This window comes from Spermophilus citellus, assembly GCF_964194105.1.
Source record: "Spermophilus citellus genome assembly, chromosome: 12".
Taxonomy (NCBI): Eukaryota; Metazoa; Chordata; class Mammalia; order Rodentia; family Sciuridae; genus Spermophilus; species Spermophilus citellus.
The window spans coordinates 103538329-103558656 of NC_138198.1; the positions used below are offsets into that span (position 1 = coordinate 103538329).

Here is a 20328-nt window from a genome sequence, read left to right on the forward strand (position 1 = left end):
TTGAAATGAAAAATGACAGTGGTCATAATTTAACTGTTATATGTATTTAAAATATGAAAATTTTGCTGTCTTTATTTATGATAAACACTAAATTTAAGCTAAGTTATAAGGTATGCTGTTTGGAAATATGGAAGATACAAGAATGAAGCCACATAACAAGTTTTTGCTTGTATTTTCTACTGATGAAGACTTTCAGACAAGTTATTTCCATGGGTAGGTGATGTCACTCTGCATGGATATATACACTTAAACCTTTTTGCATGATTATACATGTAGGAGTGGTACAATTTTGACTTGACTGTTGACCTGGTTCCTCAATTTAGGGGTGGAGGTGGGGAATGTGAGGACAAGAAGTTCAGAATGGTAATATTGATAAATTTAAAATAAATCACTAAATAATTTATTGCAAATTCCTGAAACATCCACAAAGGCCACTTAAATCGAATGTATGGTCAAATAGTCAATATTGTACTTGGCCCTCATATCTTTTGCACCTAAGTATTTGGACATCACACAGTATCTTGATTCCATAATAATCATTTTGAACTCTGACGAAAACTCCATGAATCATGAAACTTTCTTTTCTTTCTTAGAAAAGAAAAATCTCAAACAACAACAACAAAAAAAACCAACAGTTGTTTTTTTTTTTTTTTTCTATTTGAACTAAAATCCATTACTAGCTGATACCAAGACCACATGGTCTTTGATGAACTTGATTGACCCCATTAGGAGAACTGGAAATTATTTTTGAGTAGCCAACTAAAATTGCCATGATCGTCAGAATTTCATTTTGTGACATGTCTGTTCTTTATACAGTGGCACTTAACAATTCATTTGCTTTTATGTTTGGTCACCTTTTGTTTTAAAGATATTGCTACATAAACCTATGGTTCATTAGGTGCTCAGTTGTAAGTAATAAATACCCCAGGTGTGTTCTGTGTTATTGTTCAGTGACAGTTTACACAATGGATGTATGAATTAAAACAATAATTCTTCATTTTTATATTTTCATTGGCATATACATTTCTTAGACAAAGTTTCATAAAGTAGGAGTGTTTAATATTATTATTTTTTGGATGATATTAGAAAACCAGAAATAAATGGTTTGCTTGCATTTGATAAATAGCTGTTGAGAAGGAAACAGCATTCCTTTATTTTATCTTTATTCTAAAATGGGGGTAGTAGAGGATGTCTTGAAAGAAAACTATTTTTGCTTTTGCTGTCATGTTAGGAAAAAGGTAGCATTAGCATTTTAAAGCATGTATGTATTTTACACGCATGAATATTGAGATATATTAGCATGAATTGCTGCAGTGTAATTACTTTGAAATTCAACTGTTTTTTTTTTTCCCCCAACTAGTTAAGGTGATTTGGGGATTGGAGAGATCTCTTATTTTTCCAGTAAGAACTTTTATGTCTCTCTCTAAAATCATTCATAAAATTGCGTATCATTTACTTGGAGTATGAGCTGGTTGTCTGTCTCAGGAACTATACATACATACACATATAATCTGTATAATTATTTTCTGTGGGTATTGCCGTTTTGTAGAATGTTGTAGAGTATATAACATTATTATAAAAGGGTTTTACTAGATAAATAAGTAGAGCTCTAGTATTAACTTTATTTCTTTACTAAGTAGGAAAATATAAATTTGATTTTCTTCTCTGAATCTATTAGTGTCTTTTAGTTATAAGGAGAACTAGATTCATTTTCTTAAAATAATAAATTGGATTTTAATAGTTTACACCAGATTTTTCCTTTAAAAAGTCACTTTCACTTTCTTTGTGGAGTCATCCCTTTTTTCTTAATCTGTCGCTCTTTAGGAGTCTGACAGGAATTCAGTGTAACATTGTTCAGTATAGTCTTGTCTTTTGTTCTTCATAATAACACTCCTTTTCCTCCTTCCAAAATGTGTTCCTCATCTTTGTAAACTTGGATTATCTTTTTCACTTTCACATCATGACAAAATATTAGATGTGTAAAGTTCAGCTTTTCTAGTGAGATAATAATATGGTAAAGGTAACTGACATTTAGAAGATTCTTGTTTAGTTTCAGAAGTATTTTTCACCCCACAAGTTAGATACAAGTATACATTTTCTTTCCTCCCTAGATGGACCTCCAGTTGTAGCTCATTATGATATGTCTGACACCAGCTCTGACCCAGAAGTGGTAAATGTGGACAATTTATTGGCGGCTGCAGTAGTTCAAGAGCACGCTAATTCTGTAGGCGGCCAGGACACAGGAGCTACCTGGAGAACCAGCGGGCTGCATGCCAAGGCAGGTTGGTCTCTCCCTTCTCCCTTCTCTAATGATGTAATCTGCATGTGTCCTGGTAGCTGTATCTCCTGGTGGTGGACCCTGCTGAGGAGAGCAGGCCATTACCAGAGCCATCTAACATCAAGTGGTTGTGACTAACGAGGCTGCCACTGATAACTGAAAAAATTGGGTAGCATATCATCTTTTTTAATCAGAAGGAAGCAAAAATAAGAATATATAAGACGTTAATTGTAGGCATCAGTAGATTTCAGTAGGCATATTTCTTGAGTTAAAAATGCCCAACGTGTAAAAACAATCCAGATACTCTTGCACTCTTTGGTTAGTTATTTTTTCGTCACTTAACTCTGAATAGTAACCTGTAACAGGGAGCTTTTCATCTGCAATGCTGTCACTGTTTCTTCTGTTTGATGGGGAATGTCTCTGTTAGTTTCTTTTCAGTAAGTTCTCTCTGTCTCTTCTAACCCTTTCTTTCGGTTTCTGCTTCTGTTATTTCAGGGGAAAAAACTCTTCTCCTTGTCCTTATCTCTTGCATTATTTATCTTGGTTCTGTGATTATTCTTAAGAGGATTTATTCACTAAAAAGCCCACCACTATTTCCTTTGGAAAATTCTCACAGTGTCTCCATGTTTCCTTCAATGTCATCCTTAAACATTCTTTCTAACTTAAACCTTTAAAAAAAAAAAAAAAAAACTTAAGGATAAAGGGAAGAGGGAATAAGAAAACAGACTGCTTATATAGTGTTATATAGTGTGTATTTTCTTCAGTTCTTTTGAAGGATTATGTGCATTGACTTAAGTACTAAATCTGTTTAATCATTGTTGAAAATATTATTTTTATGAAAAATGAATTTTATTACCCCCAAAATGAGTAATAGTTTAGAATGTACTATAGTATAGCAGTGTGCCTTTGGTCATTGTCCTGAATTCTTCTTCTTATAATCTTTGTTGACCTTTTGATTAATTTATTGTGGCTGATTTTGAACCTATGCCCAGATTTAATTTTGGCTTTGTTTTGATTGCTAACCTGCTCATTGATTTTGGATCAGTCATTTCTCTTCTTGACTTTGGCTTTTATAAATAATTTTTTTTGGTCCAAGCAGGGTCTTTTTTAAGGATTTACTAATACAATGAATATGTGTAAGTATTTTGAAAAGTATTCAATGATAATAATTCTTTATATCAAAGGACAGTAGTTTAATCACATTTTGTACAATATAGGTTTGTAAGCTATGTAATTCGTTCTGTATACTTATCTGTATCTTTTTTTAATCCATTGATAATCCAATCAATCATTCTACTTCAGTTTTATTTCCCCATTCCCTTAGTGTGTCCCTTAATATGGACCATGTTATAGTAAAGTTCTTGTAGGAAAAAAAATGAATGACTCTCAATATTTTGCTTTTCATGTAGAGAATTCTTAATAGTAAGTAGAACCATATAGAATTACTAATTTAACTTTTTGATCTATTACAATCCTAGCAGTTTTATTTGTTTCAACCAAATAGTGAAGGTTTGAGGTCCTAAAACATCATTAAAGTTACCATTATCAGGGCTGGGGATGTGGCTCAAGCGGTAGCGCGCTCGCCTGGCATGCGTGTGGCCCGGGTTCGATCCTCAGCACCACATACAAACGAAGATGTTGTGTCCGCCAAAGACTAAAAAATAAATATTAAAATTCTCTCTCTCTCTCACTCTTTAAAAAAAAAAAAAAAGAAAAAAAAACCAGCCACTTAAAAAGATCATATTTAAAAAAAAAAAAGTTACCATTATCAGGGATAAGGATAGCATTTACATTTTCAGATTCAAATATAATCCTATAGTACCTATAAGAGATTGGTCTCTGAAAGTTCTGGGACCAAGGACGCTCAAGTTCCTTATATGAAATGGTTCAATATTTACATATAACCTGTGCATATCATCTGTATACTTTCAGTCATCTCTAGTTTACTTATAATACCTAATACATTATTAGAACTTTGTAAATAGTTTTTATACTATATTGTGTAACCTGAAAACACTGTATGTGTTTAGTACAGTCACAACACCCCTGCCTCCAATATTTTTCATTTGCATTTGCTCGAATCTGTGGATGTGGAACCTGTGGATATGGAGGTCACACTGTAATTGTTAGCTTGTTTATTTAAAACATCTTATCCTGGTACTCACCATTTTGTGTCGTTTCCCCCCACTTCCCGTGGTGCTAGGGATTGAACCCAGGGCCTTGTGCATGGGAGGCAAGCACTTTGCCAACTGAGCTAAATCCCAAGCCCCCTACCATTGTTTTTAAGAATTATAGCATGGCAAAAGTATGTGAGGAGGGAAGCACCAATGGTTTCATCTCTGTTCTTCCATTTTCCCCAGAGCCGTCCTAAATTTGACATTTAATGTTTGATGTTCTATGTATTTCTTGGTGTATTTTTACTTCATGTGTTATGTAATTACAAGTGTGTTTTAAAACTTTGTAGTTCACATGCAGGTAATCATTTGAAACTTTCATTTAGTTCATCATTTTGTGAACTTTGAGCTTGTTTTATGTGGTCTAGTTCATTGAGTTTTCCCTGCTATTTAGTATTCCACTATATGAATATATTCCAATTTACATATTCTCGTTGGATGTTTGGGAGCTGTTTTAAATGATGTTGTTAACATTTCTTGTATGTGTCTTTTGATATGTGTGTGTGATAATTTTTCATAGTGTATAATAGAGATCACATGTCTGTATTGGACCATTAATTGTGTGGAGGTTTTTGTTTAGGATATAGAATGTAGTCACCATTGTTTAGTAGCTCCCAGTGATGTTTTCTAATGAAGCCATTTGCTCTTTCAAATAAATTAAAATTTGATGATGTAGGAATGTGAATAATAAATAAAACAATATTGTCGTTATTTATAGAGGGAACCCGTCTTACGAAGCTGAGTATATTTACATTGTCACAACAAAATAGTTAAGAGTTTATGCTTGTCAGTTTATAATTTCAAGATTTGGCCTATTAAGATTTGAATTTAAGATAAATATTCTTTTTTTTTTTTTTTTTTGGTCGTGCTGGGGTTAATAAAACCCAGTACTTGCCCTGTGTGAGGCAAGTACTCTACCAACTGAGCTATATCCCAAGCCTTAAGATAAATATTCTAATGGTTAGTTTGGATCCTCTGTGTTCCCTTTATAATGAAGTAGAATCCTAGTGACTGAACAGACTAAGAATTCATTTCAATCAGTAGTAGCATCTCAGAGCAGTTCTACAGCCTTTAGGGTCATGTAAGTAGTAATTGGAGATAGAATAACTTGCTGCTTTTTCAAAGCAATTGGATGAAGTTCTTACATCCAAAATAGATGTTGCTATTTAATAGTTTTAATTTTAACCTAAAAAAAAGTTGAATAGCAAGCGGATTTAAAAAAATAAGTTGAAATCAGGGAAGCCTCTGGTCAACAAAAGACTTAAAATTTCAACTCTTGCCATGTGTTTACTTTTTCTTTCTTGATGCTAGAATTGTATAGGGTGGTTTTCAACAAGCAGCCACTTAGAAACTGTGTGACCTTACTTAGGTAAACTGTGTAAAGCCTTAGTTTTCCTTGTGTGCAAAAATTGGGATAAAAGTAGTATCTATTCTATTGGAATTACAAAAAGAAGTCTGAGTTATACTCTTGGTAAGAAAGATCTGTAGTTGTGATGATAAACAGAATTTGTTGGTTTTGTCCTGGGAAATGATAAATTCTAAACATCTCTATTTTTCCATCATGCCTTTCTGGTCAAAGTTAGGTAGGCTGTGAACATTTTATCTTATCCTTAAAATAGGGATAGTAATCTTAATCTTTGCATAACAGAAGCATAGTGGTAGAGAAACAAACCTTGATTTTCCTGTCCCTAATGTAGGATTTTTTTTTTTTTAATAATTTGACCAGAATGGCCCTGTTTCTGTTGATAGCAGATCAGAGAAGTATGAGTCTTGTGAAGGAGGTGATGTGGTCAAGCCTCTTTTGATCATAAGTAATAAGTTTAGGTTCTCATCTCCCCTTAATGTTCTTGTTGAAAGAAGTAAGCACATAGTAATAATTTGCATGTTTTTAAGGCTAAAGTGATTTAAGGTAGTAACCTTGTTTTACCTAGCCTTCCCTTTGTCATTCAGTATGTAATACTTTGCTTTAATGTGCAAACAGGCAAAGGCCTAGTGCTTGTCCATTAGACTGAATAAGAAAGGGATTGATTAAAAGTAGCTGCATTATTTCTTTTGAAGACAAAAGAAACTGTTCACCAGTTCACCATGGTATTTTAGTTACTACTTTTTCTTTGCTGCTGCTGCTCTCTTTTTTTAAAAGTCCTGTCTTAGTAACTCTTATTTATGTCTGTAGTGGGAGGACAAAAATTTAGAATTTTTTCACAGTGAATGAAATTCTCCCAAAGATCTACACAGGCAAAGACCTATAGGGAGACAGCCAGCTGCCACAATAACTAAATATGCGTACTCTGCTTTATTTTCAGTTTAATATACGGTAATCATGTATTCATATTTTTTGCTACAGGGCTTGTTCTTGTCTTAGAACTAACAAAGATAGTACCACTAACAGTATGTGCAGAACCTCATAGAATCTTTGCTATGCTTTTGTTTTTATGCATGTTCTAGAGACTGTTCTACCATTGAATTCTTGAGAGTTCCTAGAGGGGCATGGGATACAGAGGAACCCCAACTGCAGAGAAAGTCAGGTTCCACACAGAGGTCCAAAAGGAATGTGTTGCTTGCTCTAGAGGGTTATTTTGAGAGAAAAGGACTATTGTCCTACCTCTGAGATAGAACAGGGGGAGGCATCCATGAATGCCTTCCATGTCTCTTGTAGAGTATGACATGTTTTTGTTGAACGAATTAAACACAAATTAATAATTGTTATTTTTAAAGCTAATACTATTTTTTTTTTTAATATACCTAGCAGGCCACTAATGTGGTTTCCAGCCCACTTGTTATCTGTGTGGCTTTGTGGCCCCTTTTATCTAATGACTGTGATGAGAAATGGTGCAAAAATCTTGCACCATTAGTCTGAGGGTTTCTTTTTTAATTTATTATTTATTTATTTATTTATTTTATTTTTGCAGTACTGAAGGTTGAACCCATAGTACTCTCCCACTAAACTCCATCCCCATCCCTTTTTAGTTTTTGTTTTGAGATGGTCTTTCTAAGTTGCCCAGGCTAATCTTCAATTTGTGATCTTCCTGCCTCAGCCTCCCAGTAGCTGGGATTATAGGCCTGTGCCACCCCTCTAGCTTAGTCTAGGAGTTATTAACATTTACCAGGAAGTTTTATTTAGGATCCTATTACTTTATCATGTCCCTTAATTTATCTCATATGATTTTTTGACTAAATAATGTTAGCTATAAGAACAGATCCTGATTTTAAGTGATCAGTTTTAGAGCATTATGCAGGTTTTGTTATAATTCTAAATGCCAGCAGTATTGGGTTGCAATTCTGTGGCCAAAATTACTCTGTCAAATTTGCTTGGATCTAATAATGGGAAAGGAGGGCATAAGTTAATAGTTTTTAGATATGTAACGGATGAATAAAGTTAGAAAAGTCTGAAATATTGGTGATAGATACCTTGTTTTTCTTAAGACAGTGTAAGATGAATACATAGCATAGTGAATTTTCTTTTCCATTCTTTGAAAGCAAGAAAGCAAGAAAAATAAAATGGAGTGATGACATTTCCAGCTCTGGGGTGAGGGGCCTACTCAGTAAGATTGGTTATTCAGAAATATTGATGACTGAGACACATCAGAAAATATTCCTACCAAAAAAGTTGGAATTATGATTTAAAATTGTGGTGCTAGAACTGGGGATAGAAATACTAAATCCTGGTTGGGCTCCGTAGCACATGCCTGTAATCCCAGTTTGGGATGCTGAGGCAGGAGGATTGCAAGTTCAAAGCCAGCCTCAGCAAAGTTGAGATGCTAGGCTGGGTTATGGCTCAGCGGTAGAGTACCCGCCTCGCACATTCAAGTCCCTGGGTTCGATCCTCAGCACCACATATAAATAAATAAAATAAAGTTATTGTGTCCAACTACAACTAAAAAAAAAAAAAAAAAAAAAAATTGAGATGCTAAGCAACTCAGTGAGACCCTGTCTCTAAATAAAATACAAAATTGGGCTGAAGATGTGACTCAGTGGTTGAGTGCCCCCAGTTAAGTTCAATCCTGAGTACCCCTGCCCCCCTCCCCCGCAAAAAAAAAAAGAAAAATGAAATCCTGTTGTATTCTTGTGTTTACCTAGCTACTATTGTTAAAGAGCATTGAATAATCAAGGAGAAAGAGTTTGGTTATAGCAACAGTGACTCTTCAGATTTGCATTTTAAGCTTGGTTTAATTTAATTCACATTGTTATTTTTAGGATCAAGGCAGACTGAACCCCTTGATACGAGTGTCCACAAGTGACTCTAAGTGGCTTTTGGAGCTCACCTCCTTGCTTCTTAGTGAGTAGTCAATGACAGTTCTGAAGTTGTGTACATAAATAATTATTCATGAAGCAGGATTGGAAAGTAGAAATAGAGACTAAGCCAGGTACCAATAATGTTTAATGATGAAGTAAAACTGTCATGGGTCACTGTAAGACAGTGAAAGGTAACACTCTGGAGCATGTCAACTGCTAGCGTTGGTGCAGTAGGATGGATGATAGTCATTTACAAGTGATGTCAATCCCAGAATAGGGGTCAGAAACAGTTTCCTCTTAATAGGACTGCAGGGGAGGCAGCATTTTCAGGAAAGGCTGTTTCCACAGGGAAGTAGAACATTTAGTTCAGTTTTTCAGTTTACCAAGGAACTGGGATTCTGGAGGGCAATGGAAAAATTGTAGGAAGGTGAGTTGCAGGTAGTCACAGCAAAGAACAACAGAGTGGAAGGAAGACAGGAGAAAAGGAATGGTCCCAGGACTTGGATTTTTGTGGGTAGCTAAGAGGGTGGAAATACAGTTTTCTCCTAACCACTAGTTTCCTCCTAGCTCTCTTGACTGCGTTCTGTTTTTCCACTGGAGGGCTTTTCTGTACTCTCATACTTTTATTTCCACTATACCATTTTTACTTTTTCTGTACCTCATTGTACCTGTCCCTAAAGCCCTTTATTAGTCCCCTCACAGCTTCACTTTCTTCTCTGTCAAGCCTGCATTTGGGCCAACTCTGCTTTACCAGTATCCTTCCTCCGCTATCTTGTAGAGTTGACTTTCCAGATGTGCCCACCTGACAAAATCTGATCCCTTGATGAATTTTTAGTCTTGTGTCTACACTGCTAAGCTAAGCTGGAGAAAATCACATATCTGCAGCTTCATTCTTATTCTCAGTGCTGCCCAGCAATTACCCCCTTACCTTAGGGGCATTCTCCTTTTAAAATGACTCTTACTTTTCTAAGCTCCTGCTACCTTAACCATATTTGTGCTTTGTAGATGGCCTCAGCACGTTCTTCACAGGTGACTATCACTTCAGCTTTCTGCCATCAAACCTGTTCTTTGCCTTTATTCTTATAAATATGACCAGGTCTCTCCCATCTTTGTGTGTTGGGTGCCGGGAGGGAAGGAGAGAGGGATTTGGAGATTTAACCCTAGGGTGCTCTACCACTGAACTATATCCCCAGCCCTTTGCCTTGAACTTGTGATTCATCTGCCTTAACCTTCTAAGTTGCTAGAGTTGCAGGCATATACCACTGTACCTGTCTCACTGTCCTATCTTTAAAAACTGTACATACACACACATCTCCTCTCAAACCTGCATTCTCACTCAGTACTACCTGTATCCTTCCTCCAACTCAGACTTAAACTTCTGCTTTTCCTTCTCTTCCATTATTTTTCAGCTTGCTTTGCCACATTGACTTTGGGCCCTATTACTCCTGAGGCTCTGCTTGTCAAGGTCATTTATGATTGTCTTATCATTGATTCTAGTCAGTCTCCTGGATCTCTTTTCTTACCTGATTTCTCAGGGTATTATTAATCACTTCTAGAAATGCTCTTTGTTATCCATGATGTCATTCTTAGGTTTTTCTCTCTTTGTGGGTTCCCCTTCCTCTGCCCATCTCTTTAATTATTGCTGTTCATCAGGGTTCTGTTGTAGGCTTCCTACAGTCCTGTGGATGAAATTTCTCTTCCCACTGTTACCAAAGACTTATCAAGTCTCTTTTTCTTCTCTAAACCTCTGGTCTGAGCTTTAGAAGAGTACCTCCAACTACCTGCTGGATATCTATCTTAAACACATATTTAGCAGCTCCACTTTCATTAGCGCATTGAATGGTACTATGACTCTATACAGTTACCTAAATCAGCAATCTAAGCATCATTTTTTTCATGTCCTGGTTTCTTCTTTCATTTGCCCAATTCCCAATACCTCCAACCCTCTGAACATACATACACACAGTTGCCTTTTTTAATTTAGTCACAGTCATTTGTCCCCCAGGAGAATGTAGTAGTTCGTTTGGTTCCCTTGCCTCCTGTTTTGTTGTTAGTTTCATTTCTATGCTCCAGAAGGAGACTCTGAAATACAAAAACAGATCATGTCACTTCTCAGCTTAGATCTTTCAGTGGCTTCCCACTTCTCAAGATCAAGCTCAGACTGTTTACCATGCTGTTATCTTTGCTGACTTTGCCAGCTTTGTTTTCCATTGCTCTTTTAGTACTATTACCCCAAATCTTTTTTTTTTCCATGTTGCTGAGAACATCAGTATTTTTATTGCTTCTTATAGCTGAGTAATATCCCATTGTATGGATGTGCCACAATGTGCTTATTTGTTCACTTATTGGACATTTGGAGTATTTGTAGATTTGAGTGATTATGAATAAAGCTTCTAAAACATTCACAAAAAAAATCATGCTCAATTGTCTAAATTTTGTCAGGCAAAAATCATAAAGTCAATAGAGAACTAACAGACTAGGGAAAAAATAGTTCAAACTTTAGTTTCTATTCTTAGTAGACAACTCAAAAAGCAAAAGGCAATATTAAAATAGAAAAGAAGAATGTTTACAGCAACTTTCCTCAATCTCTAGACACTACATGCAAACAAGATGTTCCTTTGTTTTAGCTTTTTCATTGCTGTGACTGAAAGACCCGAACAGAGCAACTGTAGAGGAGGAAAAGTTTATTTGGGGGCTCACACTTTCAGAGGTCTCAATCCATAGACAGCTGACTCCATTCCTCGGGGCTCAAGCAGAACATCATGGCAGAAGAGAGTGGCAGAGGGAAGCGGCTCACGTGATGATCAGGAAGCAAAGAGAGAGACTCCACTTGCCAAATACAAAATATATACCTCAAAGGCAGGTCCCCAATGACCCACCTCCTCCAGCCACATCCTACCTGCCTTCAGATACCACTCAGTTAATCCCCATTGGGAATAATTTATTGATTGCTATTACCCCAAATCTTGATAAACCTTTGGACCCTCAAGGACAACAAAGTGTTCCTTGTGCTACTTCATATCCTCACCTGTGCCTAATTTCCCTGAGAACTTAGCTTCCCAGATGGACCTCAAATCTGGGGACTGTGCCTTTTCTGTATGTTTCTGGGCTATTCTTTATCTCCATATCAGCAGTTTTTAAGTCACAGTGCAATGGACTATTTTTTACTGTCCTTGAATGTGTTGTAGTTTCATAGAGGATAGAGATTATGCCTGCCCTTGCTCTGTAGTCTTGGAGCACCTGGAGTAGTGTAGAGCATGTCACAAACAAGTGCTTTTTGAGGAACAAACAGATGAATTAGAGAGTAAAGGGCTGGGGATGTAGCGTAGTCGGTAGAGTGCTTGCCTTACATGCACAGGGTCCTTGGTTCAATCCCTAGCCCCACCAAAAAAAAAAAAAAAAAAGAAAGAAAACAGTAAAGACCATGGATAGGTTGAAGGCTTGACAGAGGACTATCAGTATGTATTCCTCTAGCAGTACATTTGGAATAGTGTGCACAGTGGATAGCCATAATTAAAACATCAAGGTAGAAATTGGATAAGACTTGGCTATATAGCAAGGTGTTGGGAGCCAGAGCAAGAATTAGGTTACGAATTCTAGACTTAACCAAAGTCCATTTAAATAACCACACTAGATTTTAAAAAACTGGGTGTTTTCGGATGTACCTTTTATGTGCTTGTAGGGTTCAAAGATTTGTGTGTATTGCCTGTGCCACTGTACAGGATCCTATCTAGGTTACAGACCCATATATCTTAGTCTATCTATGTAGTTGTGTCTAGGGTCCATTTTAAGCTTTCCAGTTTTCTGTTTTCTCATATGCACATCTTTGTCAATTGAAGAAAAACAGGTAAACTTAACATTAAAGAATGGTGAGCTGTGTGCAGTGGTGAATGTCTATAATCCCAGCAACTCAGTAGGCTGAAGCAGGAAGATTTCAAGTTTGAATCCATCCTGAGTAATTCAGTGAGACCCTGTCTCAAAATTAAATAAATAGGGCTGGGGAAATGTAGCTCATAGGTGGAGCACTGCTGGGTTTAATCCTCAGTACGGGGGGATTGGGGGGAGAATTGTGAAAAAGACCCACAGTCTCATTCATTTTTTTTCCACAGCTTTACTCCTCATCTACACATTTTTTAGTATGTGATAATTTGTATTTTATTTGTAAGACCTTCCCAAGTTTCCATCTAGTGTTACAGTGAATGTCTTTGGACATTAATGTATTGCTTATTTAAAATCTTTTCCCTTAGGGTAAATTCTCAGGGATGGGTTTACAGGGTCAGAGAATATAAAAATTGTCAAATTTGTTTTGAGACTGCCTATACTTTTGCAGAAGTATAGGAAAGAAGTATATTGAATGTTGACAGGAGGAATATGAAAGTACAAGATTTCTCAGTGACATTGAAGTATTGGAAAAAGTGAAAGGAGGGGAAAGGGAAAGTTGTATGGTAAACTTCCTTTACATTGATATAGTTTATGTAAGGTGTCATGAAGAATTTTTTAAACATGGAAAAAGCGCATTGTATCATGTATCAATATATAAGTACTCTTTAAAGGAAGTGAAAATTTGTATCTATTGCAACTCTGTTTATTTCGTCTTAACTTTTAGACATTTCCATATTCATGTTTTTAAGTTAAAACATTCAAGCGCTGGGCATATAAGCTGAGTTATTTTAACTAAAATTGTTTGTAGAGCCATGTACTTTGATTTTATGCCATTATCCTTTATTGAAAGAGAGAGGTCTGTGAAGCTCATGCTTCTGTAATGTTGGAGAATGTATTTTATTTCATCATGTAATAAACAACTTTATGAGCTGTTGTGCTTTTCCAGTGTGTGTGATTTAAGTGTAATGAGAACTATCAACAATATACAGTTACTGCTTCAGTTGCTCAGAGCCAGAATTGTGATCTTCTTGTAGCTTTCCCTTTTAGATATAGTTTGGGGTCAGGATTTGTCAAATCTGCATTCCTTTATTACAGAGAAAAATATAAAGTCTTTCACAAAGCATCCTAGTATAAATATGGTACTAATGAAAACTTGTATTATTTCATTTATGCCTTTATATTGCCTGGTTTAGAATTTTATTCTATTACAATAAACAGCAGAGAACTACCCCATTGTCCTCTTGGTGGTTATGTAGGTCATTAAAAAGTAGGCTAGAGTTGAATACAAAAAGCATTGTGAAATTTTATGTATTTTATATATATTTTATATATTTAGATAGAGACATTTACTAAAGTATTGAAAGTTTTTTTTTTTTTCTCCTAAGGAATAAGAGTATAGAGTGAGTGACTTTGAGTTCATGCCTTTATGTACTGACAAACTGTTAGAATATATGTGATGAGCTTATTTTATTTGTTTAAAATGAATTTAGAAAATGGTAGAACACTGCTGAGCTTACTTGACGTGGGTAATAGTTTTGCTGAGGCACAAGCTGTCATAGGATTATAAGGTTACCATTTCTTTGATTAAAACTGGTAAGAAATCTGTCAGGTTGTTTCTGCTGTTTGTAAGAAATTAAACTGTAGTGCTTCTCTCTCCTCTTCTCTCTCAGGTCACTTGGATCCAGGATTCCTAGCAAGTGACAAAACATCTGCTGGCAATGCACCACTTAATGAAGAAATTAATATTGCCTCTTCAGATAGTGAAGTAGAGATTGTGGGTGTTCAGGAACATGCGAGGTAGGTTATTAATTGAAAAATTCTGGTGTTTTATGTTGTGAATTTTATTTTAACCAGAAAATAAGTGATAAGAAAAGGGCAGATCTTACAGTGTGGCTGGCATGAAATGTTGGCCTCTCATCTTTCTTTGGTTTAAGAAATGCTTTTTTGCTTTTTTTCTTTTTTTTTTTTTTTTTTTTTTTTTGCTTTGGTTTGGTTTTTGAATTTTTTTAAAGTTCTCTGTAGGTATAAATGGTATAAATGGCATAAAATATATTTTGACATATCATACATACATGGAATATAACTTTTTCTAATTAGGATCCAAGAAACGCTTTGTTGAAAATATGACCTGAGCCTCAGAATGATTGCAGGCTTCAGTGTCTGTTGAGCCAGAGCTGATTTTCTCTTATATATTAAGCAAATGTCTAAAAAGCTTGACAGATTTTTCTCTTAAGGCAGAAGTATTTCTGCTTTCCTGCCCTATCATTTCTGTTTTCTTTCACCCTTATCTTGAAATATAATGAGAACAAACATCTGGAAACCATGTGTCTGATATCATATCCCTTTTGTATGTTGGGGTGTCTCCACCCCGCCCCTTCCCCTGTGCCGGGCGTGGAACCCAGGGCCTCATGCATGCTAGGCAAGTCCTCTCACTGAGCTGGCATGTAGTATTACACACATAAGTTTGGCATTCTGTAACATAGGTGTCAGCAAACTATGACCCACAAAGCCAAATCTGACCTGTTGCCTGTTTTTGTATGGACTGAATGCTAAGAGTGGTTTTTCTAGTTTTATTTTTATCTATCTATCTATTTATTTATTTATTTTTAGGTGTAGGTGGACACAACACAATGCCTTTATTTTTATGTGGTGCTGAGGATCGAACCCCGGTCCTGCCCGTGCTAGGCGAGCACTCTACCACTGAGCCAAAATCCCAGCCCCTCTAGTTTTAAATAATTGGGGAAAAGTTATATTTTGTGATGTGAAAATTAACATGAAATTCAAATATCAGAGTCTATAAATAAACTTATAGAGTTATGCTAGTTTGTTTATATCATCTGTGTCTACTTTTTGCTCTCCAATTGCAGAGTTGAGCTGTTTCAACAATGTATGGCCCCCAAAGCCTAAGATTTATTGGTTGGCTTTTTGCTAGAAAAACTTTTGCTGACTCCTGCTTTTATGTTCATAAGAATTGGTTATAGCCTTCTCAGAAATATTCTTGATATTTAACATATACATGTACATACAAATGAAAAATTTTGACTTTAGGTTGTATTTTATGTAGCAAAAATCTTTTCTTCCATGATGCAAGGGTTAAGTTGTGATTTTTCTGATAAATAGGCTTATAATACAGTAACTCTGTTACTTTGCTGTTTTATTTTACTCTTTAGTTAGTAAATTAATAAAGCATTTAGCAGCATTTCTTTCATTTCTTATTTATAAAAAAGGTGAACTTAGGAGTATAGAGGGAATGAAATACAAATTGCATATAAATTGAGGTTACCTTTTTCTAGTGATATCAGATTATACTTTCTGAGACACATTATACTGTCTTCAGTTGTTCTTAGAGCACATTTTTTATACCCACAAACCCTTAGTTACATTTCAAGAGTGTTTTTCAATTAAACAAATGGAACTCAAGAATATAGAGTTACATTATAGTTTAACATGCAAATTCCCCGAGTGGCCAATTCTTTCTTTATTGGAACTAGTGTTGTTCTAGTACCTCATCCTAGTATTGTTCTAGTACCTCATCCTTGATTCTACAGCAATGCCAAAAGTATGCCTGAGTAGCTGCCCTCCCCTACCCCAATTTTTGTTTTTAATGGTTAGTTCTTTTTTTTTTTCCTGTTTTGATGGGGAAGAATTTTTTGTTCTTGTTCCGTGTGTGTGTGTGTGTGTGTGTTTGTGTGTGTGTGAGGGGGGGTGGGTGGAGGGAGAGAGAGAGAGAGACAGGGGATTGAGCCAAAGGTCACTTTACCACTGAGCTTTTTTATCATAAGGAGTCTCACTAAGTTGCCGAGGCTAGCTTAAACTCATGATCCTCCTACCTCAGGCTCCCAAGTCATGTACCACCATGCCTGGGAAGAATTTTTATTATTTTTTTTCCTTAAATATTTTATTCTTTATTATTTGAACATTGAGGCAATAGTAACCACTAAGTTGAAATTCCTTATAATTATTGTGTCAAATGTTAAACACTGATTACATAATGTGTTGAAAACTAAAAATTTCTTAAAGATTTATTATATTACTTTAAACATTAGAAAGATATACACCAAATTTACTATCCTATAGCATGATATACAACCCAGTACATATATTTTGACAAAATTCAAAATAATGTATTATTGGTATGAATAAAAAATTTCCTCAGTAGCAACAGAAATTCCTACAATCTAAGCTACTCTGTTATGATTCTACCTGGGTCATTGATTCCATTGTTGTTGGCCTCATTAAGTTGTTACCATTATGAATTTTTTTTTTTTTTTGAGGGTGAGGGTACCAGGGATTGACCTCAGAGGCACTTGACCACTGAGCCATATCTCCAGTTCTTTTTTTTTTTTTTGGTATTATATTTAGAGACAGGGTCTCACTGAGTTGCTTAGCGCCTCACTTTTGCTGAGACTGGCTTTGAACTTGAGATACTCCTGCCTCAGCCTCCCGAGCTGCTGGGATTGCAGGTGTGCTTATCATATTTTTATAGAAACTTGGAAGTTGAAATTCTGGATTCCATTCCCTCCCTCCTTCTCTACACACATACTCATTCCTATACACACTCCTACACACACACACACACATTTCTTTCTCTCTCTCTCTCTCTCTCTCTCTCTGTCTCTGTCTCTCGTACATCCCATCTCTGAACTGAAGGTCTTTTATCCAAATTGTTGTTTCATTCTGGAGACATGTTCATTCTACTCTTGAACTAATGACTTTGGCTACATTTTAAATACCATGCTATATCATGACTTTCAAGGACTTTTTCTTACATACCCTGGACATAAAGCTGTACTTCATTCTGATCCATTGGTTTGAAACTTGGGAAAATAGTGTCTTACAGGTGACCAATCCATTTTGAAACCTCATTGGTAGCTATCCATACAATGGGTTGTAGAATTTACAGAGTCTGTTGGAATATTTTTAACTAAATCCTCTATCATTTTGAGGATAGATTTTATATGGTTTGAGTCTAGGGCTGGGTAGAGGCTTACTGACTCTGTTCTTTTTAATTTTTTTTCCCAGCAGTTTCTTTAGAAGTAACCTGATAAATCTTTCAGACATTGAGTTTCAAACACTAGGAAGCAGGTAGGGAAGAAGATTTCTTCTTGGTAGCTTTACTCCTTTGGCTACCTGTGTCTCATTTGGAATTTCTTTTTTTCCACAGGTTTAGGGTTGCAGTTGCGAAGTACTGAGGTGCTCCTGGCAGGGCTATCGCTTGGAAAAATGCTTTAGTTTTTGATCCATAGCTTTTTGTTCTCATTTGATTTGCATGTATAGATGTTTTGTTTGGATTAGTTGCACTGTTCTTATTTTTCTTTTGATAGTCTACATTGTTATGGGCTTTCTGAAAGTTTTAAAAACTCATACTTGGTCTTTGTTTTCTTTAGGGTTGTATTTTCTGACTTGTGTTGGGTGCCATTTCTTTATATTTAAGAATTCATTCTGGTTGTGATGTGCATTCCCCCACCCCCATAAAGTTTTTCTTGTATGCTGGTATTGTTCCCTATTCTTTTATTTCAGATTTTGATATGTTCTCTTGGCTTCTATGTTTCTTCTAGCCATAGATGAGAGGCATGCTTTCTGAGTTAATGGTTGAATGCATCTTGTATATCTGCCTTGTAGTGCTGTAGTGACCTCCTGGCATCTAAATTGTTATTTCTAGATGTTAATTTTGGGACAATCCAGTTTCAAAAAAATGTTGCTAGAAAGATGAAGACTTTCCTGAGATGTCTAGCTGTTCTCTCTAGTGCTTATTCTTGCCACACGTTTCTGATCCTCATGCCAATATTTTCCTTTGTCCTTTTCTTCTGTTAGCCTCATTAGTAGTTTTCCTAGGAAGATGAATGCACACAGCATAGATCTTTGTTAGGGAACTGTTGGGGAACAGTTCCTTTGATACCTGTTCTAAGACTTGTAAATAAGCAGGCTATAAATTTATTTGAGTTTATTAACCCTGGGGTCATCAATGTTAATGTTGGTTAATCCCTCAGTAAATGAATTGGTATATTAAACTTTTGTATTTAAGAACCAGTGGAGGGCTGGGGATGTGGCTCAAGCGGTAGCGCGCTCGCCTGGCATGCGTGCGGCCCGGGTTCGATCCTCAGCACCACATACAAACAAAGATGTTGTATCCGCTGAGAACTAAAAAATAAATATTAAAAATTCTCTCTCTCTCTCCACCTCTCTCACTCTCTCTTTAAAAAAAAAAAAAGAACCAGTGGATAACATTAACACTAGAAGCTAGGAAGAAAACAAACTTTTCCCTAAAGTCAAAAGAATTCATTTCAGTTAAGAAAACTAGGTAGGAATATTATCTAAGAGGTCACCTTCATGATCTGTAAATGAAAGCAAAAATAATCAGTTTAATTAATTAATGCATATATGCATACATACTGGGGATTGAATCTAGGAGCACTTTACCACTGAACTATATCCCTAACCCTTTTTATTTTTTTTTATTTTGAGACAGGGTCTCACTAAGTTGTTTACAGCCTTGCTAACTTTCTGAGGCCAGCCTCAAACTTGCAATCCTCCTGCTTCAGCCTCCCAAGTTGCTGGAATTATAAGCATGTGCTACTGAGCTTGACTAAATAAAATTAATTTTTAACATTTTTTTTTTTTGAATGGTAAGCTAGCCATGGCAAAAGTTGACTTAATCATCTATAACTAATTAGAGGTAGGAAAGCTTTGGTCCAGAAATGGTATCTTTTCTTCAGAGAATCTTTTTTTTTTTTTTTTTTTTTTTCTGTGGTGCTGGGGATTGAACCCAGGAAGGCGCCTTATGCATGTAAGGCAAACACTCTACCAACTGAGCTATATCCCCAGCCCAGAGAATCTAAAATTTTAAGGAGAAACAGACATGAGTTGGCTCATTCTGTTATCTTTAGGTTCTTTCAGGTGCTTCAGTGTCCTTTTATTAAATTTCCTCTTTTGCTCAAGAGGCCTAAGTTGGTTGGTGGAACTGTCACCACTTGTTGCATAACTTTAAAAGTGATCTGTTTTAATAGTTGAAGAAGTGCTTCATCTCCTTATTCTTTTCTCCTTCATCCATTCATCGGTAGTAAATACGGTCTCTTTAAACCTGTTATTCCTAATTGTTTTCCTACCAGGTGCTCTGTACAGTCTTCTTTGCTGTTGTCATATGGCCCCGTCGGGACCATGCATGCAGTGCTCCTGTCAGTCACACATAGTATAGTCCTTTAAGCTACATCTGAGGAAAGCATAGTAATTTAGTGGAAAACAAACCCCTGAATGGAGACATGGTTTTGTTTTAGTTCCCATTGCTTAAGATCTAGGGCAATTGTCTTTTGGCTCTGGTTTTCTCTTCTGTACTATAAACAGATTAGATTAGATCTTTTTTTAAAAAAACTCTGCTTTATATATTACATAGTGGAGTTACTTGGAAAGCAGTGCATAGTAACAATTGGGATTTTTAATTCCTCTTTTGCTTTGAAGTTTCTAAGATTCTGCCAAAGATAACATTAATTCTCTTGGTAGCCATTATCTTTGAATTCTTACTAGGTTTCTGGATAATTTGACTTCAGTTAATGCTTATGCAAATGAGCTTTTGAATTGTTGAAAAACTTTATTTTTTTTTTTAATTGTTAATCTGGGGGAGAGGGATGTAGCTCAGTGGTAGAGCACTTACCTAGCGTGTACAAAACCCTGGGTTAGATTCCCTAACACTGTGGTGGGGGGGAACCAAATTTTAGTTTGGACCCATCTTTGTACTCTTCTGATATCTTGCAGTTTTACTTCTCA

The 20328-nt window shown here is 35.9% G+C and overlaps 1 protein-coding gene across 2 annotated transcripts in view; it reads left to right on the forward strand.

Annotated features, from left to right (window-relative positions):
- Nucleotides 1-20328, forward strand: part of ARK2N (arkadia (RNF111) N-terminal like PKA signaling regulator 2N) — an 89995-nt gene that overhangs the window by 65171 nt on the left and 4496 nt on the right. Inside the window, exons 3-4 of one of the 2 annotated variants that reach the window (XM_081263446.1) lie at nucleotides 2112-2282; nucleotides 14238-14364. In XM_081263446.1, the coding sequence (XP_081119572.1) occupies nucleotides 2112-2282; nucleotides 14238-14364 (298 nt within the window). The remainder of the gene's footprint in view (nucleotides 1-2111; nucleotides 2283-14237; nucleotides 14365-20328) is intronic. The other variant, XM_081263447.1, reaches the window with a different exon arrangement.